The sequence below is a fragment of the Asparagus officinalis genome, chromosome 7 (assembly GCF_001876935.1).
Source record: "Asparagus officinalis chromosome 7, Aspof.V1, whole genome shotgun sequence".
Taxonomy (NCBI): domain Eukaryota; kingdom Viridiplantae; phylum Streptophyta; class Magnoliopsida; order Asparagales; family Asparagaceae; genus Asparagus; species Asparagus officinalis.
The window spans coordinates 96,679,978-96,704,579 of NC_033800.1; the positions used below are offsets into that span (position 1 = coordinate 96,679,978).

General features: G+C 36.6%; 1 protein-coding gene across 1 annotated transcript in view; it reads right to left on the reverse strand.

Annotated features, from left to right (window-relative positions):
• LOC109848756 (probable ureidoglycolate hydrolase) overlaps nt 1-19,953 on the reverse strand; it is a 21,134-nt gene extending 1,181 nt beyond the window's left edge. The window contains exons 1-10 of the mRNA XM_020418409.1: nt 19,599-19,953; nt 19,381-19,466; nt 9,873-9,947; nt 8,092-8,220; nt 5,986-6,072; nt 5,606-5,808; nt 5,427-5,529; nt 3,841-3,932; nt 3,619-3,681; nt 597-837 (exon numbers count right to left, since the gene is read on the reverse strand). Of these exons, the coding sequence (XP_020273998.1) occupies nt 597-837; nt 3,619-3,681; nt 3,841-3,932; nt 5,427-5,529; nt 5,606-5,808; nt 5,986-6,072; nt 8,092-8,220; nt 9,873-9,947; nt 19,381-19,466; nt 19,599-19,802 (1,283 nt within the window). The 5' untranslated portion in view covers nt 19,803-19,953. The remainder of the gene's footprint in view (nt 1-596; nt 838-3,618; nt 3,682-3,840; nt 3,933-5,426; nt 5,530-5,605; nt 5,809-5,985; nt 6,073-8,091; nt 8,221-9,872; nt 9,948-19,380; nt 19,467-19,598) is intronic.

Here is a 24,602-nt window from a genome sequence, read left to right on the forward strand (position 1 = left end):
ACCCTTAAAAAACAAATAAGATGATAAAGTACTGATATTTTCCATTTCAATATGCTGCATAAAATTTGAATTTAGACACTGAAGTCCATTCCTCAAACAAATAGTAGGGTCTCGAAACAGGTAAAGAGTAAATAATTGGCATACATCAAAATTGTGTTGGCACGACAGGAGATTTATACATAACCAGAAATTCACTCATTTGCAACTGGGAGAAAGAGAGTGGACAAAATGGGACATACAATAACCAAATGACAATTTCTTTTTTAACTAGAAAGAAAACAATCACAACACGTTCTTTGTTATTCAACTTTCTCTTGATTAAAATTGATCTCTTCCATCCATTTATCTGTCTTTTTTATGAATTTATCACTTCTCCTATGGACAGTAGAAATAAAGGAAAAGACAATTAAGTGCAATAGAAAGTTTTCTAAATATTGCAATCTAAAAGAAACTAATAACACTTCACAATAGTTCGCTCATATAAGGTAGGATTTAATTGTCAGTGTATCACGATCAACATATCGCATCACCAAATAAAGCAACGATGTGAGAGTTATGCAAGATAACACTAAAAGTTGTGCATGTAAACTCTTTACCTGGCCATGAAAAGCGAATCATGATAGGCTCGGCTAATCATTAACTTATGACTAAGGTTCAACTTTTCTGCAGCAATTGTCATGGCTCTGATAATTGATTCTGCAGAGAGAGCTGGTGGGTCTTGATTGATGATCTGGAACTTTGACAGTCTCACTCGCCGTTTCTCGGCTATAGAAACAGCAGATTGATGGACTTTCTCAACTACATTGTTTCTCCTTTTTTCATCAATGTCTCGTGTATCTAGAAACAAAACATGTAACAAATTAATAAATCATAAAACCATGTTCTAGGAAGTATTTAACTGGATGTTGCAGGAAATAAGAAATAAGTTCATGTAAAATGTAAGTAAATTGTTACAGCTGAATATAAAAAGTTTGCATCACAGTTGATTTCAAGAAATCTTTGGCTAGAGAAAATACGAAACAGAACCTTTAAAAGTTTATTCTTTTTTTAACCTAAATATTTTCTGTTGGGTTGTGAAGACCCTCGAACTTACATGAATTAGGCTAATTTGTCCGAGATCAACTCAAACAATAACATCAATTTTTGAATCACAAGTCAGAACATATTAGCCGTGTACCGTTTACCCACTAACCATTATTTGATGTGCAACTAAATCTCATCCCCATACTTCTGCTAGACCAAGCTCTCATTTGAAAACTTAATGCATGCAAGGTACTACTAACAAATCTACAGTTTAGCTCATATTCAGTCAAAAGTCCAGCTACATACCAATTGAATTGTCCACCAACTTAACGGATAATGAAGCTAGAGTCAAAATACTTTGCGAATGAATCAAGACATTTTAGAGTGTGACAACATGCACATCAAGGTGAATCTCAACCCTTGTTAGACCAAGTTATTAGAACGTCATATTGCTCCTCTCTAAGCACTAAACAGCACTAACAAAGTCCTGTAGCATAAAATAGCATGCAAAGATTCATTAAACCATGGGCTCTTATGCTATTTATTAGTGACAAGGATCTACAAAGTAAGATGTAACACTAATATGTATAGGACCATATTAACTCAAAAGGATAAACCATATTTGAATCACGTGTCAAATGTATCCAATTATCCATCAGACCATCTTTCCAGTATACGACTGAATTTCCTCAGCGCCTTGCTAGACGAACCCCACAGTTGGAAATTGAATGTGTGCAAGAAACTCCAAAAATATTGATATCTGATAGCAACTTGTTGACTGCTGACATGCGACATTTAGCCAAATCCAATTGGCAATTATAGTATCTTGAATATTAGTATCCAATTTGTTGATAGGGTGCTGAAATCATATGAAAATGATGGTGTTCAATAAAAGGACTTAGCTGCCCATATAAGAGGGAGGAGGGTTGAAAAAAGATTAAGAGAACAATAAGAGAGTCATGTTTTTGCAATTTAAATATGACAATTGTGTTTACTGTTGAAACTTCAAATGATGGTTTATTTGTATATTTGTTTTTCTATTGTTGATGATATTGATTGCAGATAAAGATATATTGAGATTTGATATGTTGATACTTCAGTTCAACAGATGAGTACGGGATGAATGATTCGAGAGACGAAATATTTTCGGGATGGTGATCCATAGTACATATGAGATTTGAGTGATTCCACATGCTTGCAACCAACTCTATAAAACCTCTACTTGCTGTTTATTTTCATCTTTCAGCAGCTTTATCACCTCAAACGGGAAAGGAATGATACATGCTTGTGTTCCTTGCATTAGTACAGTAAGAAGTAGTCTGTATGCAACATCAACTCTGATATTCAAATATAGTCAACATTGTGATTGACATATATATAAACATGGAAAGGTGAAAATGGATATTTGTTAGTTGAGAAAATCTGCTAACCTCGGTCTACATTTTTTGTAGGAGCATCTAGTTGTGAATTTCCATTACTAAATTACATATTGTGCTATGATTTGGATAAATCTTAAGACAAATTATGCCCCCTTCTTTTAGATTGCGCGACTAGTTGAAAGATCTACAGTCAACATTCTACTACGTGACAAGCTATAAAGCAATAGCGGAAGCAGTAAAAGAATGTATTTGGTTGATATTTCGTTGAACATCTGGGCTTGCACTATAAATGACTACAGAATTTTAGGACAACCAAAGTGTCATACATCTGACTAAGCATCAGCCATATCTTGACAGGTCAGGTGTCATATGTCTGAGAAATTCAAGTTGTAACAGTTAAGAAAATCAGGTGTAATGACAAAGATCATACCTTTTTGCAAGTTCAAGCATAGCCATGATATTCTTGGAGTTTGAAATGGCAAAGTTTATGCCTATGATGACTTTATGGAGAGACAAAAAAGAATTTGAAGAAGACACGATAGTTAGCTTTTGTTTGAAGTAAAGGAGGAGATTTATTAACTACTGACTAATCAGCCACAAACATGGTATTTTACTTGACATCTGCCATAGAGTTAAATGCAATAACCCACTTTTTTTTTTACAATTAAACCTCCTGATATGGGTTGCATTAATTAAGAAAGGGACTTAGTCCTCCATATAAGAGGTATGATATGGCTACATGAAGAGTAAGACAACGAGACATTGCAGCACACTTATCTTTCTTCTTTGAGAAAAAAATAAGAGTTTTTACTCTGGTGGATTTGAATGAGTGAGAAAGAGAATAATCTCTCAGTTGTAATCTCCTTTTGATTAGTGGATTTCTTTTGTTTTCAGCCATGTACATAGATCAAAACTGGACAAAACACAATATATCCCTTGCCTAATAAGTTATATTTTCTATGCTACTACTCCATGTTATGTTGTCTTTAATACTAAGAATCCACTGTTGTAATATTTTAATATTAAATTACAATATGCAAATATACAATAAAAAAGTAAAAAAATAGGCAATTAGTTACAGCTAAAATTTCTAGGTTTCCAGTAGTATGGCACAGATGATAATTAACAAAGGCACGCAATCGAAAGAAACCAAAGCTATGCTGTCATACACATATTATTGAATCCAAGGTTTGACTTACTCAAGGAAGAAACATACCAATTTCTATATGTGATTTACTTGGAATGCTATTGATTGCTCCCGGATGTAGTTCAATAATACCTAGACAAAGCAGGAAATCTTTAGAAAAGGACTAAAAGCAACATGGAAGGTCACATGATCATGAGAAAAAATCTGCTTATGCTAACATGTTCTCTATTTGTTAGAAATCATGTGTTAACCATGTTAAATAATTCATAGAAGCATGCCCCGGAAATATACCTACAGTACCAACTGTGTCTATAGATCCAGACTCTAACACATGTTTCTCAACAGCCAGTGCCAACTCTGCAGCTGCCAATCCTGCATCATTTCTGTCAACAGACAAGGTAAGGAGACTGTCATGTAATATAAAAAGAACGGAAATTTTCTCCAGATAACTAAAATTAATGAAGAAAAGAAATGGAGAAAATGCAAAATACCACCCCCCGACCGATATTAATGAAATTGGCAAGCTAATAAATGCATGGTGAGATATTAAAATGAATTATCCAGATTTGAGCTTAAAGGGATGTAACCCTCACTGTATGATCAGTATCAAGGGATGCTACTAAAAATATATAACAGTTGAGGAAACTTATTCTTGAAGCAGCGTCCATGTCGAATGTATAACTGTGGTTACACTTTCAGCCAAACTTAACATTTTATATGTACTCCTTCATATTGTGTGTGGGTGTGTGTGTGGGGGTGCGTGCGTGCGCGCGAAGGTGTTATATTGTGTTTTACTCGAATCAGTCTTGTGTCTATGTTCATGCATTGAAGATATACGGTTAAAATAAAAGGACAGCAAAGGAAGATGAGATTGCAAGAAAGAGGAAAAATGTTATAAAGAAAGAAAAAGGAAGAAAATATAAAGACAAGTGCATTGCACGATTATGTGCAGTCCTAGTGTCTTGCATAATTTCACTGCTAGTTACTACATTGTTCGCACGCTCCTCAATCTCTTCCATCAAAATGGAGTCAACTATGAACCACAAAGCCTAAGGAAATATTAAAGTTACAACCTTGTTACCAATGTGATGGCAACCTAGGTGCCAAATCCTGCAAAGGAAGATAATGACAGAATGGACTAGGCATAAACCGAAAAAGGTCAGGCTGGTAAGCAGACATATTTGTTGGTTTTGCAATTTAGGCCCACCCAACCAAACATTTTACTTCAAAGTTCTTCAAGAATATAAGAGAATATAAAAGGGAAAGAAGGTTTTTGATATATTAAATTGTATTGAAATATAGCATAGTTATATCAACCTAAAGACATGAAATGCCCTGGAAGATACATCAACAAAAAGAAGAACAAAGCTTTTATCCAAGCCTTTGGGATTGACTGCACGAATACTTTTCTCCATTAAGTTTCATCGAGGTTCATCTTTTAAGTTCACTGCCATCATATCCTTACAGCCTCAATCGATGTTTTTACTTGTTGTCCTTTTGCCCATATCAATTTTACTTCACCACTTCTAGCTGGTACACTTAATGATTCATCTTGCAGATATCCTTAGAGATAGTTAAAAAATATTCAAATAACTGGATAATTACAGCTCAATACCACATATATCTTATGAACAAAGACCTGAAGGACTGAAGAGATAAAGGCTACTTCATTCAAACAGAAAGAACACAAAATGTGACATTTAAAAGGTAATTTTTCTACTTCGAATGTTACAATGCAAAGAATCGTTTCATATCCATTGTTCTGACTGTTGGTTCTTTTAAAAAATTATACTGAAAAAAAAGATAACAGTGAAAAAACTTGCAACAAGTTGTTGCATATCTCACACGGAATAGTTGTGAAATTTGAACATACGGACCTTGCTGGCATGAGGACAGCTCCAGCATGACCACCGTTCCCTTCAAACTCTACCTTGATACTAGCAGGTGCAGCAATAGCAGTCACAATACCAATGGGAAGACCTTATGATCAAATAGTTTAGTACTTTAGAGTAAATGAATTTTCCAGCTAAACGGATTTATCATTTAGAAATCCAACCTTCTTCTTCCAGAATAGGTCCTTGCTCTATGTGCAATTCTATAAATGCAGAATAATGGTCCTTCTTCACAAACACATTTTTCAAGTCTTCATGATTTAGGTTGTACCCAGCAGATTTTGCAGCATCAAAGAAAGATATATTTTGACCATCAACTGTTCCTTTAAGAGCATCAGCTAGCTCCTCAATCCCTGCCATTAGCCGGCTGCACGTTTAAAAACTGGCATAAGGTAATAAAAAAAGGGTTTTGTTTACTAAAATTTTCAACTTGGAGTGGTGTGAAAGAGAATATGGGTTCGAACTTTGTTAACAATTAATTAAGAACTACATTGGAAGATGATGACTCTACAACTGCTAACTATTTACAGGGAAAAGACCTGACCTCCCTAAGCAGCTGATTCCAAATCGTGTAGGCTCCTCAGATGTAAACATAATAACCTCCAATGATCTCCTCGGCTGGAACCCGGACCTGTGAAGCAAGTTTGTTAAGTTTCATTTATCATACACCAATATTTCTATGAGGATTAGATCATCATATGAACCGAGGTTAACATATATCTGTATCCAAAACTAAACTTAAAAACTCACCATGTATAGGGAATTCTTCATGCTTCTTGGAAATAAATGATAAAAAAGGGATGCTAGAGAGAGAAATAGCAATCAGGGATGCTATTTGCTTTCCCGTCTGAGGTAGCCCATATCACATAATTATTTGCATAAATGTTGTGTCAGCCTATTATACGAGTGCCAATGCATAGACACCCCTTCCACAACATCTAATAGTTGCACATGCCAGTAGATGCCAGATATTTCCTGCCACAGCCTTGTTGGGAATCTTTTATTAGGATAGAATCAAATTATATGTTACATTAAACGCTGGGCGCTCCTGGGCGCCGGACTTGGCGCCCAGCGCTTAGACGCCTAGGCGGGCGCCTAAGCGGTTTCTGGGCGGTTTTTTTCTTCTGGGCGGTTTTTCTTTTTTTAATTGTGATACTTGAAGATAAATATATATACTCAATCAACAATACTTAAAATTAAACTTAAACAATCAAACAGTTAAACTTAAAATTAAACTTAAACAATTAAACTTAAATAATAAATACAGTTAAACATATTCAATTTGTAATTCTTAAAACAGAATCTCAAAACAAGAAATATATAAACTCTCACATGTGTAATTTTTCTTACTGTTAACTTATTTTTGCAACTTCAAAAACTGTACTTTCATTCGTTATTGTTGCAACTTCAAAAACTGCAACTAATTATTGTTCTATTTTGTAGGTCAAAAACTGTAAACAACTAAACTTAAACAATTAAACTAAATATGATATAAATATACTAAGTTAACATGTAATAAATGCATGAGTATATGACAGTCATAAGAGGCTAGGAGCAGTTAATTTCCTTGAGCAATGCCGATCAAACTAAATATGATATAAATATACTAAATTAATTTCCTTGAAACATCAACGGATTAAACTTACTATCTCTCTTTAAACTTATTATCCTCACAAGTAATAAGAATCTATCAAACCTGAACCAATCAACACAGATTTTACCTTTTTAAGACTTGAACCCAATAAAAATTATCAACACAGTTACACAAGCCTACAATATCAAATTAATGAGAACCCAAAACTTGAAGACGAGCTCGGAATAAAAAAAAAAGAGGAAATTGAAATCGAAATAAAGAGGATTAGGGTTTTACGACGCGAACTGTCGGCTGAAGACTGAAGTCGAAATGTCGAAGACGAAGACGAGCTCGGTTGGAGACGAAGACGAGCTCGGTCGGTCGGAAGTCGTCGAGTCGAAGGCGAGCTCGGTCCGAAGTCGTCGAGTCGAAGACGAGCTCGGCAGGTGAGATCGAAGACGAACTCGGTCGGAAGTCGTCGACGTCGAGTCGAAGACGAAGACGAGTCGAAGACGAGTCCGAAGTCGGTTGGAGACGAAGGTGAGATCGAAGATTAGGGTTTTATTTTTGAGTTTGGGTTTTGGGTATTGGGTATCGGGTTTTGGGTTTTGGGTTAGATTTTTTTTTTTTGTTCGGGTTTTTGGGAGCGCCCAGCTCAAAATCTGAGATTGGAAAAGTGGGGCGGGCCGCTTAAGCGGCCCGCTTATCCCTGGGCGGCCGCCTAGGCGCTCCCAGCGCCTAGACGTGGCCGCTCAGGGCTAGGCGACACGCTCTGGGCACCGCCACTTCAGGGTGTCCAGCTGTATCCATTAAACCACATGGATGGGTTAACTAACAATAGCACAATGTTGAGTCATCTAGTACATAGATTAAGGTTGCTGCACTTCTATACAGCACTCTAAATAAATGACTAAATGAGGTCATATACATGTTCTTCTAGTATAGATGGACCCTTTTTCCCTTAAAATAAAAACTGCAAGCAAGCATTTGACAATAATAATAATTATAAATATCATTGCAAATAAGTCTCTCAGCTACCTTCAGTGTCTAAAGCAGGTAGCAATGGTTTGTGAATACCTTTTCAGCACATTAATTGCTTCCAATGCACCCAGAACACCTACTACACCATCATACTTCCCTGAAAATGGGATAGCATCGATGTGGGAACCAGTAGCAACAGCAGCGAGACTTGTATCTTTGCCATTCCTGGAAAAAGAAAAAACACGATAAACTAAACTTTCATTAATGTTTAGTGCATTTTACTCCTTTGGGAACCAATGTGTGGTTGGAAAAGATTGGAACTGGATGGATCCGTACCCTGCAAGGATCTACGAAGGTTCTAAACCCAAGATTTTGGATCTGATTCAGATAGGATTTTCAAGCAGTCAGGTCCAATTGACCAGTGTCAAGGGGTGATGGAGAAGAAAATCCTAAACTTATAGCAATTATATGGTTTTGGATATACAAACCCCATTTAATTGAAAATCTTAAAAAATACAAAGAAACGGGACCCTGTACAATGATATAAATAACAGAACTGAGATTTCTGTATATCAAATTTATCATACAAGATTATCATCTGCTAAGTTAGAAAATGAGTGTCTATATCAAATTTATCATACAAGATTTGAAATTTCTATTGGGGCGAAAAAAATATAATTGTTGATAAAATGTGATAGTTCTAAAACACCAACAGATGAAAGAGAAGCAAGAGTATCCATAGGAGAAGCAACAGTATTCATAGGAGAAGCAATAGTATTCGTAGGAGAGTAGGGATAATCAATGGTTCAAGTAAAGAAATGGTTGCATATAAAAGCGTCATAACCTTTTAAAAGAGGAGGAGTTCAGCAATGCAATATGTAGAAACTAAGTTGACAGATCTGATAGAGGTGATGGACCTAAGATTTCTAAAAATTGACACCGTTGCGTAAGTCCAAGTTTCGAACCATAAAAGGGGCACTCAATCCGTAGGGGCATGTTAGAATATAAAAATTTAACTCTCAACCCTCACCACAACTTTGGAGATTTGGTGGAATGGTTAGGGACTTTGACATGGTATCAAAGCAACATGGTATCCCACTGGACACGAATATGAAGCGTCTAAAAATTGACATCAATGCGTGGGTCCACGTTTCAACCAATAAAAAAGGCACTCAACCAATGGGGGCATGTTAGAATATAAAAGTAACTTTAGCAAAGTGGCTTTAAAAGTAGCTTTTTGAAAAGTGACTTTTGCAAAGTTGCTTTTAAAAAGTGTCTCAACCAATGGGGGCATGTTAGAATATAAAAATATAAGTCTCAACTCTCACCATAACTTTGGAGTTCTGGTGTAATAGTTAGGGACTCTCACATGATAGGCATAAATAAAAATTAGATGTGTAAGTTTATGATTGTAGCAAGAACATGGTATACAAGGCGAAAAGTAAAGTTGGGAAAAGGAACCCCAAAACCAGAACAAGTTGAACTACTTTAACTCTAACACAAAATAAGTTATGTTAAAGCAACGCTTTCTCAAGTACCAGAGCTATAACTCAAGGTCAAGAATCTCAAGTATCAGACCTATAACTCAAGGTCATGCATTCTTGAAGTTACTATATCAAAAAATTTAAAAGAATATCAAAATGTCTATTCTTGTTAAATCAAAAGTGAGAGTCAGATTTCTCTAACTTGAGTATTTAACAAAGGAATACATGTCATAAGTCTTAGGACGGCAGGATAATGCCGCTCGAAGGTATAAGCAGTTATTTACAAACACTAGTTTTTCATGAATACACGTTTATTCCAATTAGATAAAGAGTTGATTCAAACAAAGGTCTACCAGATAAGCAAAACAGTACATTCGAAATATCCGAACTCACCATCGACCAAATATGTTACCCACAGCATCCTCACGAATAGAGAGGCCAGCCTTTTCCATTAGCTTTTTAATGTAGCTGCATCCAAAGTTCAACCAATGGGATGTCAAAATGAGTGGACCACAAAGTCAACACAAAGCCAATATCACATAAATCATACTATGAAAACTTCACATGAAATTAAAATATGTTTCAAAAATGAAGCTATAAAATAAAGAGACAAGGATCAGCATCTTGTCGATTAGATATTCTTTATAAATGCTGTACAGTATAAATTAAAGCTATAAAGTTCTTTAAAAAAACTTAAAAGTAACTTTTTTGGTGCAACGTTATAGGAAAAAGTCGACTTTTCGTAATAAACCAATAGAACATTTTCACAAATACCTACTGAGAGGATGCATGTCTTTCTCTTATTCTCTTCAACTTTCTTGCAGTATGTGTACTTTGAGCATTGTAGCTCCAGTAACTCAAAAGCATATTAGAAAATACATTAAGGGGTGGTCAATGTGAACCGGCGATGATCACTTGTGGATAAGGGGGTGGGAAGAACTAAGAAAGGATTAAGCTAGAAGCAGCCAGACAATAAAAATTTAATGTAATATGGAAAAAAATAGAAGAAAGATGATAATTGTATGACAAATTTCCTCATTCGAACCTGGACCAATTTTTCATCAAAGATAAAAACGAAAAGAAGAAAGGATCACAAGATAAAAATGACGGAATCCCAATTATGGGTTTATCATAATTTGGTGATCTTCACTGCAAATGGAGATGAGCAGGTGGATGAGACATAAGCAAAATAGCAGCTTGAATGCTGGAAAGAAAAGATGTCAGCTTTTTAATTAGAACTACAACATAAAGTTTTCAAGTTACTACATACCTGTACTAACTTGCAAGACTTTTAATAATGTCATAAACCTCAAACATTGAAATACAAAATTAACCGTGAATAAAAAAGTTGCAGTTAGTATTCTTCTCAGTAGGGAACTATGAAAGCTAAATTTCAATAAACTATCACAAATTTTGGACTTTTAATAAGGGGCTGTTTGGTTGGTTTCCTAAAAATCATGAAACGGAAAAGGGTACATGAAAATCAATAAAATATTATTTTCATCCATTTCTATCCCTAAAACTCACCACAACATCCAATAAAATATTATTTTCATCCCACAACTCATCTCATATCATCTCTTGAAAATAAACCAAACACAAGAAATGGATCACATCATCCAACTCATTTCATCTCCATCTCATCTTGTCTTTAAAAATCACCTACATCATCCAATAATATGGTAACAACTCATCTTATCTCATTAACATTTCATTTCCACCTATTTCCTCAAAAAAACCAAGGAAATTGATTTCCTTAAGTGTGGGTCACATCATCCAATAATATAATGACAACTCATCTCATCTTATCTATTTTCTTATTTTTAAGAATGAACCAAACACAAGAAAAGAACCTATTACAGAAAATATGTTTCTTATAATTCATTTTTTTTTAGCCAACCAAACAACCTCAAAACAATTTTTCTTAAAAAATCACCCACATCATCCAATAATAATGTGACAACTCATCTCATCTCATCTCTCATTCTTTGATTTCTTTTTTTTTAGCCAACCAAACAATCTCAAAAATAATTTTTCTTAGAAATAGGTTTCCTATTCCTTGATTTCCCTCTTTTTTTGGGCAAACAAACAGTCCCTAAAACAAATTACATGAACTTTTTTGTCCAGCTAACTACAAAGTTATGGTATTGTTGATTTGGGGGGAAAACTAGGATAGTTGTGTGTTGGGTTTTACAATCAAACCTAACCCCCCAAATGAGTGGGTGAGCATATTCAGGTCCGCCCCAAAACAAGTTGAAATCCGATTCAGTCTACGACTATGGCTTTATTCACATCTTCTTTATGTTTGTTAAGATATATTACACATCTCACCAATTCATCTCTCACCTACTTGCCTCCTAACACCAGCTCAGCAGCTCACACCTACTTTATTTCTATTTGTATAAATTTGTGTATTAGCTCTTGATCAACTATTTATTTTTTCCCAAACTCTCTGTTCATAACATTATACCAGAACTAGCTAGGTAGTCAACTCTAGAGAACCTCTCCCCTTTTGTACCTCTGGGCCACTGAGGGGGCTTTTCCTTAAGCACCACCTTCGTGCTTCCCCTCTGCACCTTCGACTGCATTCCAATACAATTCAGCCCTGGCCACTCCCACTACGATCACGTCCTCACATCCTCTTCCCTCCTCTCTGGGACACAACTCACACAAGAAGTCCTCATGACTCCCGTGACTCTTTCCATGTCGACCAGCTCCTCCACCACACTCTATCTTCATCTTCGCACAACTCGACATTACTTAGAGTCTTAGACCACCATTTCTTCTCATATAGAAAGGTCCACCAACTTCCGCAGATGAAAGCTATCATAGGCCTCGGCCTTCCCACCAACATCTCTCTTTCTCCGACATTGCCAAAGACCATAATAGGTCTTGGCCTTCCCACTAACAATCCTCTCTCTCCGACATTGCCAAAGACCATCTCCAATTTCTTTCCAACATCTGACAATGACTCCTATTTTCATTGTTCGTCAATTCCCCATAGACGCTCCTTGGCCCTCTCCTGCAACTCGGTCTACTACAAACCTTAACCCTCTTCATTATCTTTGTCGCTTCCCTCTATTGTAGTCCCCAAGATCCAATCTTCATCTTCATCACTCTGTTAGATCTTCTTTCGCCATAGTTGAGGTCTCCACTTTTGTTGTTGGTGGTAAATTCATCTCTTGCACTTATTGCTCATCTCTTTCTTGAGTTTTCTCTTTGATCTTCACTCACAACCCAACCCCATCATCAAGCAAACCCAACTGCTCCACAAGTCCTCCCTTGATTGTTCTCGTTTGGCTGGTCATCACCAACTGAGACTAGATTCCCTTAAAGAGAACTCCAATCAAAGCCTCCATTGTCCTCATTGTTGTTGTCGATCATCTCTTCACATCTATTGTTGTGGGAGCTCTTAGCCTTGGGTATTGTTTCAGTTAAGAAGCAAATTAACTAAAAGAAAAATTAATACACCTCTCTATAGAACAAATTAATCTTACAACCAGATACTCGTATCCGATCGTTTAGTGCACTCAATATTGCAAGTTGGCAGCTCATTCTCATCACGGTGTTCGATTGTCCCTCTTAAACATATGTCCTCTAGTGCAATTTATAAAATTTTCATCAATACCTAGCAGTTTTCTAGCAAAATCAAGTGACAATAAATTTTGCTCTAATTTTGCACCCATCAACTTTCTCCCACAATCAATTAGCAATAAGTTTTGTCTGGACATTAGTAACCCAATCAGCCTATCTTGCAAAAACAATTAATTTTGTTGCCCTTTCAAGTGTTAATATTTTCATGGAAAGTTTTCTTTCTTGCACCGTTTATTGTGCTCGATCCATTCACCTCTGGCCAATTTTTTCGAGCTCTTTAATCATGCCAGTGAGCTCTCAAAACTCATTGTTATCGTATCCAATATCTCAGCTGACTCGTGTCTCTCTCCTTCAAATGAGATTTACTTACGTACTTGACATCAACCATTCCACATTGAGATTTTCTTCGCAACGAGCTTCTCCTTAGCATGACCTTGGCATTGATCAGTATTAGTTTCTTTGTTAATGTACAAAGCTTCCTATCCCTCGTTGTTCGATCTAGTCGCCATTAAGATTTTCTCCCTTTATATACAAAGATTCATATCCAATAGGGAACAATATACCCGATTCTATTCCAGAGGGACTTGGCATTGTAGATCTTATTGAGATATCATTAAATTCTATTCAGTTTGAGATAAGGCCTGATTTTACTTAGTTATTGTTAGGATAAGAATAAAGTTATTAATAGAATTGAGATTGTTAAGATTTGATTTGTTTAGAGATAAGCATTTACATGTTTTTAGATAAGATTTAATTTGTTTAGAGATATTATTTGATTTGTTTTCAGAAAAGATTTGTGTTATCTTCAATTCTCTATAAAAGGGAGGAACTTTTATGTAATAGACAGTGAATTTTGAATGAGAATTATTGAGCAAAGAGATTTCTGGAGTGATTCTAATTGTGTTCATTTTAAGCCTCCCGTGAACAGTATCGTGAACAATGCCGTGAACAGCGACCCCCCGTGAACAGCGCCTCATGGGCAGTGCCGTGAATAACACCTCGTGAACAGTTCCGTGAACAGGCCCTCGTGAACAGTTCAGTGAACAGTGCTGTAAGCAGCGCCTTGTGAACAGTGCCCTAAACATTACCGTGAACAGTACCCAATGTTCTCAACGTTGCAACCTCATTCACAGATATGATCCCTGCAGAATTTCACAGTGACAGAGAACTACAAAACTCAATTCTAAGTCCTTACTCACATTTAATCAGATTGCTTATATTGTGGTTAATTAGAACTATTGTATCATTGATCTTATATTGAACTAACCCTTTTATTTTGAAACTCTTTTGCAAGATCTAGCTAATAGGAATTCGACTCCAACGCTGAGTACTCAATTAGGATTTGTGGACTGTGCTCGACGTTTCACGCCTCAGGTTTATCGCGAACACATTCCTTATTTGTTGTAGTTTTTGCATCATTTATTACTATTAGTTGTTAGTCCATAATATTTGATATTTAAAATTATTTTCCGCTGTAATTTTAGTGTGAATTACATTTTATCCACATATTAGTTCGTTTAATCACTTTTCCTTAGGACTTGATAGATCGTGCTACGTCAATATCCCTCACCATTCATTTAGTCGATATTTAGTTTTCCTCCATCGATGCTTCTGGATCTATCCTATGATATCGTTCTACAACTGTTGGGTTTTCTTCATCAATATAATTGGATTTATGTCTTTCTCTGCACCAAGCTTCAACTCTTTCGTCATCGTGCATTTCTGGCTCTTCTTATCCAAACTCACGATTCTCGGTTCACCATGAGTTTGATGAGGAATATTAAGATATATTATACCTATCACCTACTCATCTCTCACATATTTACCTCTCACCTGCCAGTATTTACTAGACTCTCATGTACTTGTATTTACCAGCTCGTACCTACTTGGTTTCTACTAGTACAAATATAGGTACTAACCCTTTCGTCATCGTGCATTTCTGGCTCTTCTTATCCAAACTCACGATTCTCGGTTCACCATGAGTTTGATGAGGAATATTAAGATATATTATACCTATCACCTACTCATCTCTCACATATTTACCTCTCACCTGCCAGTATTTACTAGACTCTCATGTACTTGTATTTACCAGCTCGTACCTACTTGGTTTCTACTAGTACAAATATAGGTACTAACCCTTCATCAACAAGTAATTTTCTCAAACTCTTTATTCCAAATATGCCTGTAAACACGGAGGTCTTCGAAGAGGTACTTCTAACATCTAAAATATAGACAGTCATCATTTTCCGGTCAAGAAGTTTACAATTTTACAAATATATGATGAATTACGATTGTTCAGTTCTTGAATCACAATGAAAAAATAACAAGTTTGGTTCTAGGAAGATGTGCCAAAAGAGAGTTTTGACTCTATTGACCACATGAACAAAGTTGTTTAATTTATTGTTAATGTCGAATTTGGTAATGAGGGGAGCTCTATTTGAAGAACTCAAACTCGTCTCAAAGAGGTTGTCTTGGATGAAAAATATCGATGCGGTATAGTTTTCCATGGAAGGATCACCTCCAAAGATAAACCATAGAAGGAGCAATAATGGTGAAGAACACCAAGCCTTAATGATCAAAGCAGCCGGATAAACCAACTATTGCTAATGAAGACGAAGAACTCTTGATTTGCAAGAGTCAAACTCCAAGTTGCGGAGAGCAGCTGCCGAGAGGGGGAAGAGCAGCTGCCGAGAGCTTGAAGAATATGACTAAGAGCTAGAAGAAGATGACTAAGAGCCACGAGGGAAAAGTTAGCCAACTAAGAGCCTCTGAAGTGTTGGATATGGGTTTGTATAACCATTTTTCAAAACTTGCATTAAGTGTTGCGCAATACAGTATAATCACTTTTCAAAACTTTAGTGTCATGAGGCTACCAAAGTCAACGTCGCAGAGCTAAAGCTGATAGATTGCATAAATACATTATGAGCTATAGCAATTTTATTAGCCCTGTGACTAGTCCGAAGCTAAGCCAGGTCAATCCTTGAGAGTATAGTACATTTGACACCTAGCACATATCACCGTCAGTCTTCCAGAGTTGGTTGGGCAACCATCGTAGAGTTAAAATAGTTCTAAGTTGCTTTATGATGAGTAGGGTTCCTTCTGTGCGGAACTATTACTTTCGTGATGCATAGCTCTGCAACGCAGTCTCCACTTAGCTCCGCAATGGCCAACCCTACGCCATTTTAGAAGTTGAACCAAGCAAAAATCCAACTGCATGTAAGGCAATCAATTTCTGGGTTGGGGGCTTCATCTCCGCACCCTCAGTAAGGGCATGCCGCCCTTGCACCCTAGCAACCTTAGTGAGGAGCTTGACCCACAAAAATCCAGCCGAAGGGCAATATTTATTGGGATAAACCATCAGAACTTGACTTGGTCCTTTGATAAGTCTATTGGCCATTTTAAATGACCAAACTGCCCCTAGTGGACTCTTATAGTCGTCATCACCTTCTTCTCTCTTTTTCGTTGCTTATATGTTTGGAAAGTTGAATAGAAAGTGAAAACATAAACGAAATTACTTTCTTTCTTATTTCTTTCTATTCGCAAAATACTCTTTAGATGATAGAAAGTGAGAATCGAAAATTGAGGTCGTAAATGATGTTGCATTCACTTTTCCTGTGTTATGTTTGCTATCATAAAAAATATAGAAGGTGAACTGTAGAAAGTAAATAATTAAAATTAAATGATAAGAAGAGAAAAAATAAAGAACTAATTTCTCTCCTACTTCACATTCCGTACACTTCCATAAAAATTTGAGAAAGTGAAAAGGGTTAAAATGTTGATGGGGCCCACCTACTTGGTTTCTACTAGTACAAATATGGGTACTAACCCTTCATCAACAAGTAATTTTCCCAAACTCTTTATTCCAAATATGCGTGTAAACACGGAGGTCTTCGAAGAGGTACTTCTAACATCTAAAATATAGATAGTTATCATTTTCCGGTCAAGAAGTTTACAATTTTACAAATATATGATGAATTACGATTGTTCAGTTCTTGATTCAAAAATGAAAAAAATAACAAGTTTGGTTCTAGGAAGATGTGCCAAAAGAGACAGTTTTGACTCTATTGACCACATGAACAAAGTTGTTTAATTTATTGTTAATGTCGAATTTGGTAATGAGGGGAGCTCTATTTGAAGAACTCAAACTCGTCTCAAAGAGGTTGTCTTGGATGGAAAAATATCGATGCAGTATAGTTTTCCATGGAGGGATCACCTCCAAAGATAAACCCTAGAAGGAGCAGTAATGGTGAAGAACACCAAGCCTTAATGATCAAAGCAGCCGGATAAACCAACTATTGCCAACGAAGACGAAGAACTCTTGATTTGCAAGAGTCAAACTCCAAGTTGTGGAGCTATTGGGGAAGAGCAGCTGCCGAGAGCTTGAAGAATATGACTAAGAGCCAGAAGAAGATGACTAAGAGCCACGAGGGAAAAGTTAGCCAACTAAGAACATCTGAAGTGTTGGATATGGGTCTGTATAACCACTTTTCAAAACTTGCATTAAGTGTTGCGCAATAAAGTATAATCACTTTTCAAAACTTTAGTGTCACGAGGCTACCAAAGTCAACGTCGCAGAGCTAAAGCTGATAGATTGCATAAATGCATTATGAGCTATAGCAATTTTATTAGCCCTGTGACTAGTCCGAAGCTAAGCCAGGTCAATCCTCGAGAGTATAGTACATTTGACACCTAGCACATGTCGCCATCAGTCTTCCAGAGTTGGTTGGGCAACTATGGTAGAGTTAAAATAGTTCTAAGTTACTTTCTGATGAGTAGGGTTCCTTCTGTGTGGAACTATTACTTTCACGATGCACAGCTCTGCAACGCAGTCTCCACTTAGCTCCGCAATGACCAATCCTGCGCCATTTTAGAAGTTGAACCAAGCAAAAAATCAAACTGCACGTAAGGCAATCAATTTTTGGGTCGGGGGCTTCACCTCCACACCCTCAGTAAGGGCATGCCGCCCTTGCACCCTAGCAACCTCAGTCAGGAGCTTGACCCACAAAAATCCAGCCGAAGGGCAATATTTTATTGGGATAAACTACCAGAACTTGACTTGGTTCTTTTATAAGTCTATTGGTCATTTTCAATGACCGAACTTCCCCTAGTGGACTCCTATAGTCGTCATCACCTTCTTCTCTCTTTTTCGTTGCTTATATGTTTGGAAAGTTGAATAGAAATTGAAACCATAAACGAAATTACTTTCTTTCTTATTTCTTTCTATTCGCAAAATACTCTTCAGATGATAGAAAGTGAGAATTGAAAATTGAGGTCGTAAATGATGTTGCATTCACTTTTCTTGTGTTATGTTTGCTATCATAAAAAATATAGAAGGTGAACTGTAGAAAGTAAATAATTAAAATTAAATGATGTGTTATGTTTGCTATCATAAAAAATATAGAAGGTGAACTGTAGAAAGTAAATAATTAAAATTAAATGATAAGAAGAGAAAAAATAAAGAATAAATATAGAAGGTGAACTGTAGAAAGTAAATAATTAAAATTAAATGATAAGAAGAGAAAAAATAAAGAATTAATTTCTCTCCTACTTCACATTCCGTACACTTCCATAAAAATTTGAGAAAGTGAAAAGGGTTAAAATGTTGATGGGGCACCATTTACTTTCAAATAACTTTCCACTTGCCAAACATAAAAAAGTACATGGGGACCATTTTCCAATTTTTTTTGTCAGCTTTCCATTTACTTTCTGATTGCCAAACACTGGTTTGGCAGTCGGCGATTGAAGGAGAAGTGGACCAAAAATTGAAAAGCCAAACACTTGTTTAGCAGTGATAGAAAGTAATGAGAAAGTTCCTTTCAGACACTTAGATTTCACTCCCAACTTTCAAAAACACTTGTTTAGCGATAAGGAAAGTAATGAGAAAGTACCTTCTCAAGGAAGTACTTTCTCTTAAATTTCACTCCCAACTTACTTCCTGGTTGTCAAACACAAAGAAATTAGCAAGGTGATTATTTGGGGATCTCTAAGTGTACTTATCCTCCGACTGTATTCTAGAAAAAGTGCGAATTGTATGGCATCACAAGAAGAGACGATCTGAAGTAAGGTATATCACATTTGATCGTAGATCTTATGCATATGATCTTTGCTCCACCTATACTCTGTATTTTATTATGTCTATGCTCATCTACTAGATTAGATAAGTGATACATGTTGACCTGAAATGCACGTTCTAGAGTCTCAAAAAACTATAAGGTTGCGTGCTTAATGGAAAGGGCAAAAAAAATGGAACAGTAAAAAGTTACAAAATCAAGTAAGCACCAATACCACAAAAATTCAACTGATTTACCTTCGAGCCAATACATCCTTATCGCTGTACAAAACCCTAGTCACCGCAGGAGCCGGAACATCCGAAAAGGTCGCCAACTCATCGATCTGCAGAAAACCCAACAAAGTCAAAACTACCCATATCACTGTTAACAAACAAAAACACAGAGAAATCTCAAGTACCCATCTCGCAATAAAAACAAAAATCATCCCTTTTTCGTATAGACTCTTTGATTTTACCTGATTCTGCAAGGTTTCAGTGTCGACTGAGAATGAAGGAGAAGGCAAGCTGGCTGATGTTGGGTGAGTTGGGTAGCCTGAGAACTCCTCTATTGTTCTCCATACTGGGTCATCGGAGGAGATCGAGGAGGATATTGGCTCTGAGAAGAAGATGATGGTGATGATGAAGGAGCTGAGAAGAGATGGGGAGAGTTTGAGAGGCATTTGGGAATTAGCGTACAGATAGAGGAGGATGTTGAGATGGCGGAGAGAATCTTCAGGAGGCAGAGCTGCTTGATGCTTTTATCTATTCTCGAGTGATGGGGTCGAATGTTTTGCACTGTTTCCGAAGTGGCTGGATAGGAAAGCACTCGAGCATTATTTTTCCCGGACAGAGATAGATATACTTATGATCTTTTTAAGGGTGGAGAAATTTTCAAAATAGTCTTTAGGGAAAAATGTATCTAGGCCCCGAAAGTTAGAACTTCGTGTGACGAGCCCCTTGTATTTTGCTCCATGTGGAATAGCCCCAAAAAGTGAAGTTTAATGTTTCAAGCCCCCTCCACGTCAGCATATACTAAAAGCAGATTGTATTTTGTAAAAAAACAGATATTGTCCTTCTCTTTCTTCCCCAGACGAGGCCTCGTCCCGAAACAGTAGTCACTTCTCATTAATGCGATATGATGAAAAAAATGGAGGAAAATTTTCCTCTTTTTTTACTCCATCATGAGCAATAACTATTTAGTTATTCATTACTCCTCAGACAAAAATTCTCTCCATTACTCTTACATTCCCTTCAAAATGGTTGAGAATGACATCATCTGCATTGTCTCTTCGGGGTATAAAGCGGTATTCTTAAAGATTAACTCTTCAACCACCATCTTGGATCTCAAGTTTGATATGTCCTAGAGGTTAGATCTTCCATATGAGTCGTTAATTTTGGCATACGAAGATGAAACAGTTGGAATCTTAAAATTTCTCATTGAGAACGAGGGGGATCTAACGTCTATGGTTGAGTATTGCCACAATCTTGGACTGAAAGATGTTCACATGCAAGCTTTTAAAGAAGCAGATGATTCTTCGAATAAACAAGAAAACGAGCAAGTCCGACAAAACATGTAGGTTAACTGTAAAATCAAATATTTCTAATCGTCTTCTTATTAGTTCTAATTGTCTTCTTATTAGGTTTAACTGGACTTCAGTTCTAACCTGATCGTATGTTAGTTGTAATATTGGTCCTGTTAGTTCTAATCGATTTATCGTTAAGCAATTCTTTGTTAGGCTCCATATGTTAGTTCTAATGGTTTCTTTGTTAGTTCTAATCGCTATTTTGTTAATTCTACTAGATTTATTGCTAGTTCTATATCTAGTTCCATATGCTGGAAGCACTGCAAAGTTTGTTAGTTCTAATCTATGTCTTGTTAGTCCTAATGGTTATATTGTTAGTTCTAATAGCTATTATGTCAGTTCTATACAATTTATTGTTAATTTTAGCTCAAGTTCAATTTGTGTTCGAGTATGTTAGTTCTAATCAATGAACTGTTAGCTCTTATGGTTTTCTTGTAAGTTCTTTCTAGTTCTAATTGATTCTAACTGCAAGCAGTATGTAGTTTATGATTATTTATTATGTTCTTAATATTTGTAGCGCTTCCAGCGGTTTGAACTCAAAAAGTACAGATTGTGGCCCTACGGTGTTGTCGTCCACAAGTGTTCCAGATAAGAATCTCAATGACAATCCTTCCGGAGATAATGTTTTGAAGATTGATGACATGATTAGAAGATCAGAGAGGATTCTTGCTTGGTGGCACACAGCTTTAACCGGTGAGGGATAACGATTTGAAAGTGCAAAGGAGCTAAGATTGGCCTTGCTATATTACTCCATGGCGAAAAAATTCGAATATGAGTTTGGGAAGAATGAACTGAAGCGTATTCAAGTTTTTTGTCAGTTTAAGGAAGCCAAAAATTGCATGTGGATGTTATTTGCCTCTCCACAGAAAAATGATAATAGACTTGAAATAAAAGGTTCGTGGACAATCACAATTGTGGGATTGTAATAATGCAGGGCAATTCATTGCTACCCAATTACAACCCACGTTAAAGGTACGATCGGATATACGACCTATTGACGTTCAAAAGGAGTTTCTAAGTTCGTATGGGATTAGGGTCGATTATAGTAAGATTTGGTGGGGTAAAGAAAGAGCACAAGAGCAATTATATGGTGATGCCCATGAGTCCTACGATCAATTACGATGGTAAATAGAAGATGATATCTACAATAGACAAACTATTTTTATTTATGTGATGTTGTTTATACTAATTTTGCAATGTTGGTACTAAAGCTTAATCTTCAATTTTTTAGGTATGTAGAAGAGGTCAAGAAGACGAACTCAGGTAGCTACATTCATGTTGAACAACATGAGGGGAGGTTTTCAAAGCTATTCATCTGCTATGCCACCTGCATAAATGATTTTTTACACGGATGTAGACAACTTGTATTTTTGGATGGTACCTTACTGAAAGATCGATTCAAATGTATACTCCTAAGTGTCGTAGCATATGATAGAAATCAGGGGATATTTCCATTGGCCTATTGCATATGCGATCAGAAAAATAACGTTAACTGGAAGTGGTTCTTATAAGGTTAGTTCTATCCCGAGCAATGTTAGTTCTATTGTAGGTTATGATAGTTCTATCTCTTTCCTTGTTAACTCTAATTCGTGTATGGTAACCACAACTCTTTGTAGGTTTGTGGTCTATTCTCTATGAAAGGCTAGATCCATATAACCCTCCACACAAGCTAGTGATAATTTTAGATACGTATAAGGGGATCAGAGAAGCAGTTAGAGAATTTTTTCCCAGATTCTATACACTCTCGATGTGTGCTGCATCTAGTTGAGAACTTTAGGATAAAGTTGAAAGATTTGGGATTCAAATTAAAGGATACTCAGATCTTGGGTAATCTATTGCAATTTTCCTGTTACAAATATACTAGAGCAGAATTGAACGATTATATGGACGACATTAGACTTGTTGACGAAAGAGCATACAATATTGTGATGGACTATGCTCTAGAGAACTGGGCTAATGCGTTTTCCCCTGGAGTTAGGTAAGTTATAAGCTATTTCATTACTTATCTATTATAAGCCACTTGTCTAATGAATCTAGACGTGAAATTCTGCAATAGAATTAACAATAACACAGCCAGAACTAACATATCCAATAGAACCAACACTTAGAATAGAACTTAAAGTTATCTAGAGATAGAACTAACTGTTAACACCTAAAACTAACACGACAATAGCTAGAACTAGCATGAGGGCAGTTAGAATTTACACAGAAGTAGATAGAACTAACAATGTCTCAGATGAACTAACTATAAGTTTTGATGAATTCCCTGTTATGTTTCAGATACGGTCATGTTACATCAAATGTTGCAGAGTTATTCAACAAATGGATACATGAGGTTAGGATTCTATGGATACTTTAACTGGTAGAGCACATACGTAAACAGATTATGGTTCGTATGAATGAGCGACGAGTCATGGCTGAAAGTTGGAATCAATTTCTTTGCCCCAAAAGCCGAACTTGCCCTCAAAGAGAACATGGAAAATGATCGTCCATTGGAGGTTCGTCAGTCCTTACAGGATTATTTGAGGTACAATCCTATAGATCTTGTCAAGTGGATCTAGACAATAAAACATGCACTTACCGTGGGTGGGATGTAACCCGTGTCCCTTGCAAACATACATGCACAACCATTATGTTTATGAAAAGGGATATCTATCAGTTCTGTGACTGGTTTATGACGGTTGAAACCTTTAAAAAAAGCTACGAGCTAATCCTCTACCCTATCCCTGACTATGAGAAGCGTATCGTGCTAAGGGATGAGATACAGATCATATCTCCACTTACAACAAAAAGGAAAGGGAGAAATAAAACCAGGTGTATCAACAACAGAACTGTTTACACACGGCCAATTAAATGTTCTCGATGTCATATGGAAGGTCATAACCGTAAAACATGTAATGAACCTATCGCTGACTAAGTGTTTAATATGTTGATAGTGTTTTGATCCCGGTATGCACAAAATATTTCATTTTTTGCCGATTGAAAGTTTTTTCTTGTTAAATGAGAGCTAACACCATCTTACACTAGATGAAAAGTTGTAAGTAAAATAACAACTAGCAAGATTGGAAGATACACACCGAAGAACAGATTAGAACTAAAATGCCACAGATTAGAACCGACTGTTCGCGTGGAAAACTGTAGCTTTCTTCATTAATGAGATAATTGTCATCTTGGGTTACAAAGATCCGGTCTTTTATAGATCCGGTTACAACTAAATCAAAGAAAGAAGAAAAAAATTAAAAATTACAACTTTCCTCTTGTGAACAAATCGCAAGCTCCTGTTTTGCGGTTGCTTGCTTGTGTGGGTTCTTTGCCAACGCCGGGGTTAATCCGTGGACCACCGCGCGATCTAGATCCGGTCGGATCTACACGATTATGCGGGTATTATTCCACGAAGGGAATAGTTGGTTCGTCGGTTTGTGCCGAGCTATGCTAGGGGACCTATAAGCAATTTTATATGCCTACACCAACGCTGGAGGGGTTAGGACTAATACACATCACGACAGAACTAACATCGCAGCTTTTAGAAGCAATCTCACAAGAACGCACACTCTAAACAGATTAGAACTAACACGCCACAGATTATAACTGACGCTGAAGGGGCTGGGACTAACACGCGGCACGACAGAACTAACATCACGACAGAACTAACATCGACGCTATTAGAAGCGCTCTCACTAGAACTCACGCTCTAAATAGATTAGAACTAACACACCACAGATTAGAACTGACGCTGGAGTGGCTAGGACTAACATGCAGCATGATAGAACTAACATCGTAGCTATTAGAGGCGATCTTACTAGAATTCATGCTCTAAATAGATTAGAACTAACACGTCACATATTAGAACTGACCCTGGAGGGGCTAGGACTAACACGCAGCACGACAGAACTAACA